The sequence below is a fragment of the Colletes latitarsis genome, chromosome 7, assembly GCF_051014445.1.
Source record: "Colletes latitarsis isolate SP2378_abdomen chromosome 7, iyColLati1, whole genome shotgun sequence".
NCBI classification, from domain to species: Eukaryota; Metazoa; Arthropoda; class Insecta; order Hymenoptera; family Colletidae; genus Colletes; species Colletes latitarsis.
Genome location: NC_135140.1, coordinates 7,533,845 through 7,547,594, shown reverse-complemented (window position 1 = coordinate 7,547,594; position 13,750 = coordinate 7,533,845). Strand labels below are relative to the sequence as shown.

Sequence of the window (13,750 nt, the reverse complement as noted above, 5' to 3'; positions counted from 1 at the left end):
GCAACATTATGTTAAAATATACTTAAATCGTACGACACAAACCAATACTCAATTTTTTTCGAAGAACACGTTTTACACTCGGAAGCCTCAACTAGTACCAACTGTTAGGATTTCGGTCATGAATTCCCTAAATATTTCTTGTAATTGACAATGTTATAATGCGACGAAAAAATGCCATTTATTCTTTCCACGTGTATTTTTTACAATAATATTTCGAAAATTGTTACATTCTGGATCATATACATTAATTTATACCCAATGACATTAATGTTATTTAAAAATTTACAAATATTACTATTTTCTTAAATAATATCAGACATTAAAAATTTGACTGCTTTAATCACAATATTACTGTTCTTTATCACAACACTTTCGTAAATAACACGAAATATCTTACACACGAAAAAACATTAATAATACATACCGTCTTATTCGAAATTCTAACCTCTGTTACATTCACAATCTTGTATTTTTAAGTAACAGTAGTTTCGTAACATCAACTATTTAAAAATATCGCAATATTCGATAAATATTTCATGGCATTGTATTAAAAACGCGACATAGCTTGAAAAACAAAAATACATTACACGATGTTCCAAATACATGAGCATGCTACAAGTAGCCTTTCGTTTGAATTCAATGCACCATGTCAAATAGACTAAAGTAAACAAAAAGACTTACATAAGATGATATTTATCTCTACCCAGGGCCTCTTAGAAACAAGTGAATATCGACGAGCAGTACCTAAGAATTCTTACATTTCTTCTTGCTCCAGGAACAAAACTTTTTCTGCAACACAAACGTGTAACGTATCCATTATGCAGTTCACCACTATGCCGACTTGAAGTTGCACTCAAACTGCACCTAATGCTGCCCTCTTCGGCCAGTTGGTTTAAGCATTGCATGTGTGTACCGTCGTGAACACGCTTGGTCTGTTTTTACCGCGTTAACCCGCGGTACATTGTTTACGAATGTAATTTTATTACGGTTTTTCGAATCCATTTGTCGAAACCGGAACGACGATGTTCCCACAAAGCTCGCAGAAAAAATACTGGATATTTAGCGACGAAAATGATTTGACGCTGCTGAGAGAGAAAACGAATGCCGAATTTATCGAAAGACATGGCGTGAACATGACGGTAAGTCGTCTTATTCTTTACAGCAAATCGTTGCTTTTATTTAATGTACTAATTCTCGAACGCGTTTTTCATCGTACATCGTGCAATCAAAGATAAAATTGAAAATTTCAATGAAACGCTGTTGCGAACTTATAGGTTATATGCGTTTTACCTCTATCGATAAATCGAAGCGTTTTAAATCGATTTTGCCGATACATACGCGCACTGTTTTTTACTATTATTGTTACTTTTTTATGGTATACTTGATACTAGAAACTAGGAATAATTTTATTACTTGCTGGACAGCAGTAATTATAATGTGTACAAATATATTTTCCAAAGCCAGAAGAAAGGGAAGAGTATTTTCTATCGCATACAGAGGAGCGTACGCTTCTTCGTTTTTATGAATCACAGTTAAGAGATTTTTGTCGTCGATTCAGTCCTCCAATGCCTCGAGCTACAATAGCCACTGCATTACATTACTTTAAAAGGTTCTACCTCAGAAACAGTGTTATGGATTATCATCCGAAAGAGATTTTAGTCACATGCGTATATTTGGCCTGTAAAGTAACTATCCTTTCACTCTGTTCCTAAGGTGTTTGCTGGTTTATGCAGTCTGTCACAGGGTTTTATATTTTTAGGTAGAGGAATTTAATGTGTCTATATATCAATTTGTTGCTAATATTAAAGGGGATAGAGAAAAAGCATCCGACATTATACTTAATAACGAGTTGCTTCTTATGCAACAGTTGAACTATAATTTAACAGTACATAATCCATTTAGACCCGTAGAAGGATTAATGATAGATATCAAGGTATATCGATCAGTAATTACATTAGAAGTAATGTAATGTGTAGATAAATTCAGCTCGTATACTTTTAGACCAGATATACTTCTTTGGAAAATCCAGAAAGATTGAGGCCATACATAGATGAATTTCTAGAAAGAGTTTTCCTAACAGACAGTGTTTTACTTTATGCGCCGAGTCAAGTTGCATTAGCTGCAACATTACATGCTGCATCTAGAGCATCTGCTAATCTAGATAATTATGTAACCGATATATTGTTCTCAAAAGAACACTTAGGATGTATAATAGAAGCAGTAAGAAGTAAATATATGGTCTTTTTACTTATAGTACTTAGAATTACTTCTGTGATTCTATGTAACAGGGAAATTATGTGTATATTATAGAGATAAGATCTATGGCTAAATGTGTAGAATCTCCTTCAAAGGATGTGGTAAGGGCTTTGGAAAAAAAATTAGAGAAGTGTAGAAATCAAGAAAATAATCCTGACAGTGATATGTAAGTATAGCTTTAAGGTAATCTTATTAGTGTATGACCCCTATGCAAGTAAGATAATGTCAAATTTGCTTTGACCTTGAACGATCAAAGATATAAACAAAGGATGCAGGAAATGTTGGATGAAGAAGATTTACAAGATAATGAGAAATATGCCAAAATTATGCAGGACCAAGCAGCAAGCGATGAGAAGATTTTAGGAGTCACTAAAGTTCTGTCTCCTTCTGCTCTTTAAATATTTTGCTGTTTCTTAAAAGGTATGCAGCATAATAAATTTCATTGACATTATTTTTATACCTCTATCCATTGTATAGTTTTAATAAATAATTTATTAGTTTACCTTTTGTAATAGTATGCAACAAAAAAATTACAATATTATTTATTAATACTATTTATATATTATTTGGAGATAAAAATGTTCACTTTTACCATTAAAAACGGGGGTGTATACTGTCTCCTTATAATAAATGCAAATTACAAGATTCACTTCTACGGTTTTCATGCTTCCCTTATATCCTTATTGTTATTTACGATTACTCGATTCCTCGGAGTATCGACTTTTCAAACGAGATATGCTTCAGTAGCGCCACGTTTACCGCCATTTTCGAATTGCGTCAGTTCCACTATTCCCTAACCCATATGACGCAATATTCGATAATTGAATCCATTTCTTAATGTTTAGAAACGCTAACATAAATTACAGTACAAAGAGCTAAGACTAAAGTTTTCAAAAATATGTATCACACGTGATCTCACCTTTTCATGATTCAATCATGCACTGCAATTAATATCGAAGACTTATACTTTTAAGTTTCACTTATTTTGGGCACTACACTGATCTGTATTTACGAGTCTTGATGCCTGAAATCCAACCTTTGACTCAAATGATACGTCGGATTGTTCGTAGGTATATTTTGAAAAATCGATGTTTGTTGTCCCATCGAAAGGTTACTTGGTAATGGCTGTACAATGGGCAAAGCAGGTGGCAAAGGCACTGTTGTTAAATGCTGCGGAAAGATCGGTGTCGTGGGTTGTGGTTGTCCTGGATAGTTAAAGAACCTGCACAATATTTGTACAGTTTAAGATATGGAAAATTATTCAGTAGTGTAAACAAAAAGGGAAAGTTTAATTACCATAAACGGTCACCGACGAAAATTGGTCGCGGCGTGGGAATCCCTAAACTGGAATAATATTGTTGAGCCAGTAACTCAACGTCGTTCGTGTATTTTCTTTTCCACTTGGTTCGTCTGTTTTGAAACCAAATCTTAATCTGTGGGGGAAAAATACAAGAAATTCTTGACAAATACTATAACAGTGGATCGTGTTAGTTCTAACATTGTGTCTATAACTAAAAGAGCTTAATAATTAGCCATTATATTGAAAAATCGCACTGAATATGATCATAAATAGTGTCTTAAACTTAAAAAGTAGTTCGTGAACGGTAGACATACGGTTAATACTAACAGAAATTGTCCATACCAATATTAATTGAACGAAAGATTAATCGAGTAGTGTGAAATAGGATAAGTAACATTATAAAAAAATTCAATATTCCTTTATAATTTGAAATATCAAATATATTTGCCCCGGGTGAGGATCGAACTCACGACCTTAAGATTATGAGACTTACGCGCTACCTACTGCGCTACCGAGGCGCTTGCGAAACTCTGCTTCTAGCATTTAAATGTTTTTAAGGGTTGCGTACGTAAAAATGAACTTTCTACGATACTCGCGTCAGATAATGAACGAAAAATGTTTGAAAATGTATCGTGTACACAGATCTCCCAAAGGTAGTATATCGAATTGTTTAAGTATACAAATTTCTTAGCTACCTTTGTGTTTTAGGACGCCTGTAAGTACGAGGTTCACGGTGTGATAAGGCCTGCGGTAAATAAGAAGAAACGTGAATTCGGTGGATACGTATAGTAGTGGAACACGTGAAGCGACTCGGGGAAAAAATGATGTCGGAATTTTCTGAGGGTAAGTCGGATTCGGAACATTCGAGCGGTAATATATCCTAATTAAAAAATCGACGCCTTTGCGGCCCGTCGCCTCGAAACATCCGTCGTCCGGGACGTTTCGTTCTTGTGGCATGCTGGAACGTACGCACGGATCGGAGAAACACCAAGAAGAAGGGGACTCCCGGAGCTGGCTCGTTAAGTACGAGAAATATTGTGACAGTTATGTCCGCGGCACGACACGTCTCCTTCTTCCCTCTGATCCGTCGTCTGATCGTCCTCCCTTTTGCCATGATCGCGAAGATAATTATCTGCCTCGTTCGCGGTGCCACCGCGATATTTCTACCGTTCGCAACGTTACGGGTACCGCCGATCGCAACCAAACGGAACGAGAAATATCTGGAGCGTTACCGTAAATTAATTAATTTAAAGCTCGAGCAATCCCACGGCCCGCGACTTATGCAACTGCTTTAATCTATTTTACAACTTTGTGTAGTTAACGCGGTGATTACTTAAATCTTCGCCGAATACACGAGTTTCGAGTGCCAGGGTAATATTAGAAACCCGACGAAAACGCACGAAAGCGCGAAAAGAGCGTAGTTTGGCTGTTGGCACGGGCAATCGAACTTTTAACATGGGGTCACTGCGAATCGTCAGTCCCTTATATCAGAGTCAATTTTGTTTAAAGAAAGACATTGCATTTGAAATCTGCCGTTTCTGGTGGTTCGAAGGAATCTTTTGTACGGGGTCAAAAGTGACCCAGATTCACACGCACAGAGTTCTCGATACAATTAAAGATTTCTGGGAAAGGAAGGAGCGTTTTGTTTTCTTATTCTCTGGCAGCCCGCGAGAAGAAAGGGCGTACAAGTGCTAATTGGTCCTAAAGGGCGATCTTCGCCCCATGGCGCCACGACGTGGCGCGCCTACACATGTGGTGGACCCCGGAGTCATAATTCAGAAAGCAGTTGATTTTCAGGAACTCGGGGTACAAGGGACTTAAACTATTTCAGGTGGCGAAGCCTGCGGAAGTCGCAGCGGACGTTATCGCGATTTATCGTGTACACTGCGTCTTGTTCGAGGCGACTTCCGCGAAATCTGTTTCCCTTCGATCTTAAGGGGATTATCTTTCGTTATTAGGAATACAGTAACGACCAGACTGAACCAATAAAATATTTCCTAAAGGATGCATCATTCTAATCGTCCATACTTTCATCATTAAAATTTGAATATTGAAGTGAGTAACTGGATGTTTATTTTTACCACCCTGTGAAAGGATAAATAATTCTATTGGTGCCGTCGTACTCGTAATGATAGCCATTTCTCTCCTCGCGCGGTGACACGATGTTTAGTCGTCGGATCGCAGCGTCGAGGATGAATAACAATGCGTGCATTGCGTAATGTGTACCTGAGTTTCGGTCAGTTTGAGATTTTTGCTGAGCTGCAATCTCTTTGCCACGCTCAAGTATTTGTTCCTCTCAAATTCCGCCTCCAACGACTTAATTTGCGCGGCGGTGAACGCCGTGCGGGGCCTCTTCTTCCTTTCGTCGTCGCTAATCGCGCCGGTGCTTTTTTCTTGAACGTCCCTGTCCACACCTGTCGTGGAATTGGCACCGCTACTGCTGGTGCACGCTTCTGCAACACCGTTGGAAAATAGATAACTCTCGTCATGCGTCCGCGCGGGACTGATAATTAAAATAACGTTTCCTTATCGTGTAATTATCAAATAATTACGAGACGCGGTCGCGTTACTTTATCCAGATTAAATGGAACGAAACCACGCCGTAATTAAATGAGCTTTAATAACACGCGTGTCGCCACAGACGGGTTAATCAATTCTTAACGTATTTATAACGACCCTACTTGGGTAATTGAACGATGCTCGAATCAAACGACTTTTTAACGAAACGACACGGACCATTGTAACAAAATCTATTTTCCATAAGAACGCTTGTAGTCGTTAGACTATCTGTATTGTGTTTGTTAGATTCTGTAATTCTTCAAATTACGCCCAATGCAAATTATAAACAATAGTAACGTCGTATTTCAACGGAATCAAATTGAATCGACCGCCATGTTGATAAAGGGGCAGCCATTAATCGCGCACGAGTTCAGCACATCCGCGACGGGACTGTTTTTTTCGTTTTTAATTGCTTCTAAACGAGATCGAGCCGAACAGCGACTCGTTCAGACCCGACGAGGCCCAATTACCCCCACGAAATTTTCCTCCTCATCAATCTCGGAGCCTTTTTGCCCCATCGAACTTGTTTATATTTATATTTATCCCGGGTGTACAAGCCAGTCGTACAAGACGTCGCGCCTCGGTCGTGAGGAATGTCTTCGGGGTCTCTTTCGGTCGACTGGTAACAGAACCACGCTCTAAGCAGCGAGGATCATCTTCTAATTATCTGCCCATTCGTCATCCGACGAAAAACCGTGGCACCGCGACGCCTCGACTACTGGATGTACGTCTGCTACTTCGGGGGGAGAAAAAAAGATACTTGCCGCGGAGTTCATACCATCCCTCGTGTGCTACATTTTATCACCTTCGTGAGAACAATTTCTAACGAACATTGAAAGCACATTATCATTCTATGTAAGCCTTTTGTTGCTTTGTCTTTGGGAAACAAAAAGACACAACAACTCACAACGGTCTATAGAATTTTAGCGTAGATTCTTCTTGGGTGTCGATAAATTGTAATTATCTATTATAATTCTTCTGTACGCTTATCTTTTGGTTGAAACAAACATTGCAATCTTATTCGACACGTGTAAGTTAGTTCTCAAATAAATAAAACTAGAAAAGTGTATCTTCAAACCTATTCTAGCGAACAAATAATTGAACAGGAGAAAGAGTGTCGAATACTGTAGCAGGAATAAAGTAGAATTTGAGGAGCATTTGTCTCAACATACGACGCGAATTGAACGGTTAGGTCGTGCATTTCGAACAAGCGTGGAACTCGGACGCGGAGCGATCAAACCCGAAGAAAGCATTGGTTATTTTAGCCCCAATAAATCGATGGTGGATGCTTCCTTGTTCTCGAGGAGAATGGATCGAGTCGAGCAACCCTTGCGGTCGGGATGGCAATAAATATCCCGAAAAAAGTATTTGCGGCGTGGTCACCGGGACCGCGTAGTGTCGTTTACCGGCTACTAATTGTCAGATGGCGACGTAATTGTCGCGTATCTCGCGCGTTTTTCGAGGCTTCTCTTCAGCCCGTACTACCGAGTCGTCGGCTAAAACTGTACCGCCTCTAATTCACTCGACGTGAACAGCACACGTCGCGCGACGTGCACGCTCGTGCACGTGTAAATTCAAGAAAGATTCCAACTCTGACGCCTGAATATCAGCGCACGCGGATAATAATATCAAATTGTTCTACATGTGTTTACATTTCCATGTAAAACAGTAGTCTGGACTGCGGCCCGTGGAAACATTTTGCATCGCCAGGATCTATTCTACCGAGATCTTTTGCAACATGAGAGGAAACATAAACGATGCACTCATGCAAGAAATCAGCTAACGACTGTTTCCATTGCAGTTAGGACTATTCAGGAAATTTAACCAGGCTTTCAATATTTTGTGGATACATCGACGTTTACTCGTTCAAGATGAATGCGTTTGTAAGACCCGCCACGTGCTCCGTTGAAAGCGATAGTTTAAATAATGTCTTGGAGGATTACGCGTGCGGTTTTTACGGTAGAAACTGTGGAATTCTAATGGACGAGTTTTTCCTTAGGAAAAGAAATGGCGACGAAGCGAACGGAAGGGAAAAATATTTTCGGAGGGTGTCTGTTCTCTGGCGCGGCTCATTTGTCGTCGAGTTTCTGACTCAGTTGCATTGACGAACGAGCTCCGCAAAGAAGGAAGAAAGGGTTAGTCCCGCGGAGAAGACGACGGCGCAAAAAGGAAGTCGAAACGGCCGTGAAGCGCGCGCCCGACGCGAACAGTCGCCGAAATAGAACACCACGCCCTCTAGTTTACCTAATTGCCGCGAGCCGCGGTGAACTTGTCTCCTAATTATTCTGTGATGAATGGCGGGAGCGCGAGCAGAAATGCGCGATAAACCGTGGCTAATTTTCATTCGTTCGGTGTTGCACGATTTCACGCTCGCGGGCCAACCGCCGGGAGTCAATTAATTCGCGCGCGAGCCGCGTCGATTGGTCAACCGAGCCTCGGGGACGGACAAATGGCCCTTTGTTATGATCAGAGACGAGCAAAATTTGAATCAAATAACAGATTATCGATAAAACTTACGTAAAGTAATTTATTCGTTCAACGAGTATTTTACGACTAGCCCTAATCTATGCAAACTATGTAATTACACCTAAAAATCAAGAACTGACCAACAAATAGACAAGGAAATCAAAAATTGATTCTTGATGCAGACCTAACCGGAATTTTCTAAAATACAGACCGAGACCCGAAATAAACGATTGTTTCACACTAGTTTCTAGCTAGAACGAACCCAGAACTGACGAACAAATAGAAACAAAAATTGATTTCTGATTTATAGTCTATAGGTAAAACTAAAAATTAGTATAAATCGATCAAACGAATAGTCGTTTATCTTGTATTATTTTAATTTTGTTCACCCCGGGCAACGATCTAGAATTAGGCTGTTCCGCGGCACCGACGGTTAAGAAGAGACTTTAACGAAACGGAGTCGATGTTTCAACGCCTCGAAGAGCGAAAAACTTGAACTGCTTCGCATCGCGAACAAGCTGTTGCAAGATTCCTGTCATCAAAGAGGTTGACAATATGCAGCAGAAACGAGCGTCACAGTACAGAATCTTGTGCCTTGTAAATATCAAAGTCAGTCCCGGAAACGTTCACCTTTATCAGGAGAATACTGTACTTATTTAACCCTTTATTGCATAATTTGGTAGTTGGTTGCGAAAGTAATTTCGTTTGTTAGAACTCTTGACAATTTAACCTCACCAAACATAAAATACGTAAATTCTTTATTTTATTAGAAAGATAACTTCCAATGGTAGTTATTGTACATATACAACAAAGGGTTAATGGCAAATGGCGAGCATTCTGTACAATGCAATGTTTAACAAGCGCCACGGTGTTATTTTCATTCGCTCGGTATGGCGTTTGAATTTATTTCGCGCATGATAAATAGAATCGTGCAGAAAACAAACGGCTCATTAGAAATCAGAAAGGCGAGATTCATTTAAAAGGATTGCAACTTTTGGACGACTTTACTCGCTCGCGATGCTGGTTCTCGCAGAGATTTACGAGTCGCGTTGACGGCTTTGTAGTTGGACGCGACGTCCCACATATCTCAGTCCGGGTGCACGCCGCAAACGAGAATTGTCCTTTCCTTAGATCTCGAATTTATCGCGGCAACCATTATGCAGTGTAAATCACGCGGTCCGAGGGTCCTTGGTGGAAATTAGTCGTCGAGGAACTTTGCTATCCCAGCAGATTGAAATTAAGTCCAGCGAGTCGTCGATCAACAAACTATTATCGAAGTCGTTCGTAAATCACGAAATGTTCTGTCAGTGTGTTATAACATTTATCTTATCCCCGTAAGAGGATAATACGCGATACCTAGGACACGATGGCTTGTCGGGGTCGAATAGATTAAGTTTACTTTTTAACATATAATACAAGATAATACTTTATAACGTATGATAGTGGTTTTAAGCTGGGGTCCAAGGACCTCGAGGAGGCCATAATTAGATTTCTGTTCCGCGAACTTGCACATAGAAATGTTAAATATCTAAAGACGTAGATAAAAGCTAGTTTACGAATAGGTTTAGAATTTTTATTTGTTATTCGCGAATAAAATTTAGCCGATTCTGGTTGGCAGCCATCGCGTTAGCGGTCCTCCGTGGCGTTCAAAGAAGCGAAATCAAATGTACCAACGCGCAAGATGCGGGCAGAATGGTCCGCGGTGTCTTTTTTCATTCTGTGCTAGGTATCGCGCGAACGCACATTTTGCTGCATTTCCATGGCAGAATTAGCAGGAGACAGATAAATAGTGGACGAGAAGCAGGAACATTGAGTGGGCGTGGACCCTGCAGGAAGTAATGGATCAAACTCACGGGGCAACGGTCCTCGGCGCAAACTTACGAATTCGTTACCGCGTGAGGGAAGCGTCGACTCTGTAACAATTACTCCCTTTCACCTCTGTAACAATATCCGAATTAAGTGGAAACAATTACTCTTTATTGCGCACTATGTAATAAACGCGAGGTTACAGGGATCAAAGAGTTCTTCGGTTTTGCGCCGACAACTTGTGATATATTTGAGTGGCTTGATAAAAAGACCCAAGGATGGCGGGAGAACTTGCAGAGCTTCTCAATCAAAAATTCTTAAAAATATATTATTAAGAAAAGAATTGTTAATTGTTGATATATGTTTAAGATTGTTGTTTAAGAATCGATTCTGGTTTGACTAACTGTTCCACCGTCCACAGTTTTAAATATTTCGAATTTTTTTAATAGGAGTACAAAAAATAAAAAAGAAATCAATTATACACATGAGCTACTAAGTTTCATATGGAAGGTACGTAAGTTTTATCGTGAATAGAAGCACAAAAGTCTTAATAAAAATGGGTTGAAAAATTAATATTTACGAAGTTATAAGCAATCTTTTGTGTAAGGACTTCTAAAACGGATAATCGATTGTATAGAAAACTAATTGTTATCGTTATTAAATGTAAAATTAGTTTTGACGTTTATATGTATAGAATGCATCAAAACGAATGATTTTGACGTTGAAAATGCAATTCCATCTGTGTTAATAAATCATGCGATAGCATTTCAGCACGCGTTGTGTAATGTTTGTTTCATGCTTACTGCATGAATTTTGTTTTATCCTTTTGAAAAACAAATTATTTGTACATCCATGCAGTAATTAATACTCACTTTAAATAATAAGTAACTGAATGTACAAGGCTATTAAATGCAAATATTATACAATTACCAGAAAGAAAGTAGAGTTAAAGAAATGTAAATATACTGCAGATACTGCCCAATGTTTTAATAGTAATCTTCCCGCTGAAATAACTCGATTATTTGTCGTCGTCGAATCCAAACAATTTCCAAGTCTCTGTCCTCGCGTTTTCACTGGATATACCTTTATTAACCGAGTAATTAGTTAAAACAAACACAAGTGCGGAACACCTGTATAATTTCAAAGTTCTGCAGAGTGCTGTTGCAAGACATTGTGTATAATTAAATTTAGTAACATAATAAATGTTATTTTGCCGTCTGTGTTCTAACGTTCCGACGCTTTCTTCAAATAAAACGGTACTTTGTAAACTCCTTATTCTTAGTTAATATTTCTAATAACTCATCTTATTCTAAATATCTTAATCGATTCTTTTCGTCGCTGTTCCAATATTGACCTGATATTCAAAAATTCAATTCAACTCACCGTAGCACATTTCCGGTTCAGGAGAGGTGGAACAAACCATATCAGAATCGTCGAACTCGACTTCCTCTGCCACGGACATTGAGGAATCTGGCGCTACCAGCTTCCGTCCCTCGGAATCGTTCGCTGTTTAAAACAATTAATGTAACAAAAATTTCTTGCTATTTTATCCTTTGGTTACTTAGCGCAGTTTGAAAATTCCATATACATTGATCATCAGGATCAATGAGAAAAAAGAACACCAGTTTCGAATACGTAAAAAGAGATTGTAAGAAATATAGAGTAAAAGGTAATTTCTTGGAAAATTGCAATACTATTTAAGGAAATTATCACTTGTTTTGAACACAACTTATTCTAATCCTCTCTAAGATTATTTCGAAAAATAGCATATAACAACCACAAGGTTAGAACATTATTTTCTTCTTTTCCTTTGTAAGTCTTTTCTACAATTTTTCTATTTGTGCTCGTCACTTCTTTCTAACGATAATATCTTTCTACATTTCTTGCAAACTTTCTTCGTAGATTAATTTACTTGTATTGTTTATTTCTTAGAATGTACGAATATGTTTCTTCCTTTCTTCTTTTTATATCGCATTAAGAATTGTATTGAAGATCAACGAATATGAAATTTTCAAACTTTCCTATGATGAATGTAATATTTCGATGATTTTCTGTGTGTATAAACTTACATTGTTTCTATTGTACTTACATTCGTGGGCTTGTAAATAGACCTCGGTCAGAGCGGGTAGGCGCCCCTCGTCGTCCGCGTTTTTCTTGCTCGGCGCTAAAAGGCTCTCGATGCTGAACGAGCATAATTTCGGACTTTCGGTCAACTCGGTCGATTCCTTGGTCGACTCGGACGTTTTTACGCGTTCCTCCGACATCCTCGATTCTTAATTCCCAAGATGCTCTCGTCACTGTCGTCTAGATCTTATCACCATTCGATATTCCGATCGTGCGGCGATCGTTCGATTAGATACCTTCCGCGTTGCCCCGAAGAAAACGATTTATAATCTTCTCACTTTCAACGAGCGCAATTAGTGAAATGATTTTATCAACTTGTCCATGATAGCAGGCGTCTACCCGAGTCTCGAGTATTTACGATTCACTGCACATTTTTCCGGCGCGGTTATCACTGTCGCGTCGCGAACACTGGAATCTTCAGTTTCCTTCGTCGAAGAATAACGGAAACGCTCGGGAACGTTGTCGTACGGCGATCGAGAAACGCAGGATCGATTCAGGACATCGATACGGACTACCCTGCGATCCGTTCGCGGGATTAGAGTCGAAACCAGCGACTGTTTGTCGGGTTTGCTCGCGATGTCCAACAATATTTTTTTTTTTTTTTTGGCAGCCAAGTCAAATTCTTCGTTCCTCGAGGCGGTGTCGCAAAGCCACGTGCTCACGACGTCATCGCGCGGCCGGCCAATGCCGCGCAACATTGGGCGGTTCTTGGCAAGCACGTGTGTTTCTGGAAGAAGCCCCTAATGATCTCGTACAGTGCGACGGTAGCAGTCACTAAACGGTGGTAATGAGGTATCCATAAATTTCTGTCACCGCCATGAAATGCTATTTAATAATTGCCTCGACAGCAGCCAGCCGAGATTTGAAATCAATTTTCAATCTGTTGCGCGCCGACGCGTATACGATTCTGCGGGCTTTCCGATCACGGCTTAACAATGATGACACACTGAACAGCTCAATACTTCGGTGATTTAATAATATTTTAATTTAAAATATTTCTTTTTATTCGTTTGCTTTTGTAAATATTAAGTATAGATAAACGATCGAATCAGAAGCCATTACTGTACACACGCGTGTATACACGGTCAGTGATTGCGTTGTTATTAAATGCAATAATATGTTTGAAATATTTCTTAGTACTCAAAAAAGAGTTTTTCTTTAAATATCTAAGAGGTCCAGCTCTGGAGAACCGAAAAGAATGCTTTTGGATAGGATTTAGGATCGAATTTTTCGCTATTA

General features: G+C 39.2%; 2 protein-coding genes and 1 non-coding gene across 4 annotated transcripts; 1 reads left to right on the top strand and 2 right to left on the bottom strand.

Annotated features, from left to right (window-relative positions):
• The first annotated feature begins 900 nt into the window (after positions 1-900).
• On the top strand, positions 901-5,493 carry Cych (cyclin H). 2 transcript variants are annotated; one of them, XM_076769029.1, is made up of 7 exons: positions 901-1,139; positions 1,461-1,685; positions 1,760-1,933; positions 2,002-2,227; positions 2,311-2,422; positions 2,513-2,676; positions 4,265-5,493. In XM_076769029.1, exons 1-6 carry the CDS (start codon positions 1,023-1,025, stop codon positions 2,652-2,654), a joined length of 996 nt encoding a protein of 331 aa, XP_076625144.1. In that variant the 5' UTR covers positions 901-1,022; the 3' UTR covers positions 2,655-2,676; positions 4,265-5,493. The 2 variants fall into 2 exon arrangements, with proteins under 2 accessions (XP_076625144.1, XP_076625143.1); XM_076769028.1 differs by lacking the exon at positions 4,265-5,493 and having other exon boundaries at positions 2,513-2,899.
• On the bottom strand, positions 3,177-12,827 carry LOC143343790 (homeobox protein MSH-D). Its single transcript, XM_076769030.1, has 5 exons — positions 12,477-12,827; positions 11,771-11,893; positions 5,783-6,009; positions 3,553-3,689; positions 3,177-3,478 (listed from the first exon to the last, which is right to left on the bottom strand). The coding sequence occupies exons 1-5, from the start codon at positions 12,649-12,651 to the stop codon at positions 3,265-3,267; spliced, it is 876 nt and encodes a 291-aa protein (XP_076625145.1). The 5' UTR covers positions 12,652-12,827; the 3' UTR covers positions 3,177-3,264.
• Positions 4,002-4,074, bottom strand: Trnam-cau (transfer RNA methionine (anticodon CAU)). The gene has a single exon. It is a non-coding gene; the product is annotated as a tRNA-Met (tRNA).
• Positions 12,828-13,750: the final 923 nt, after the last annotated feature.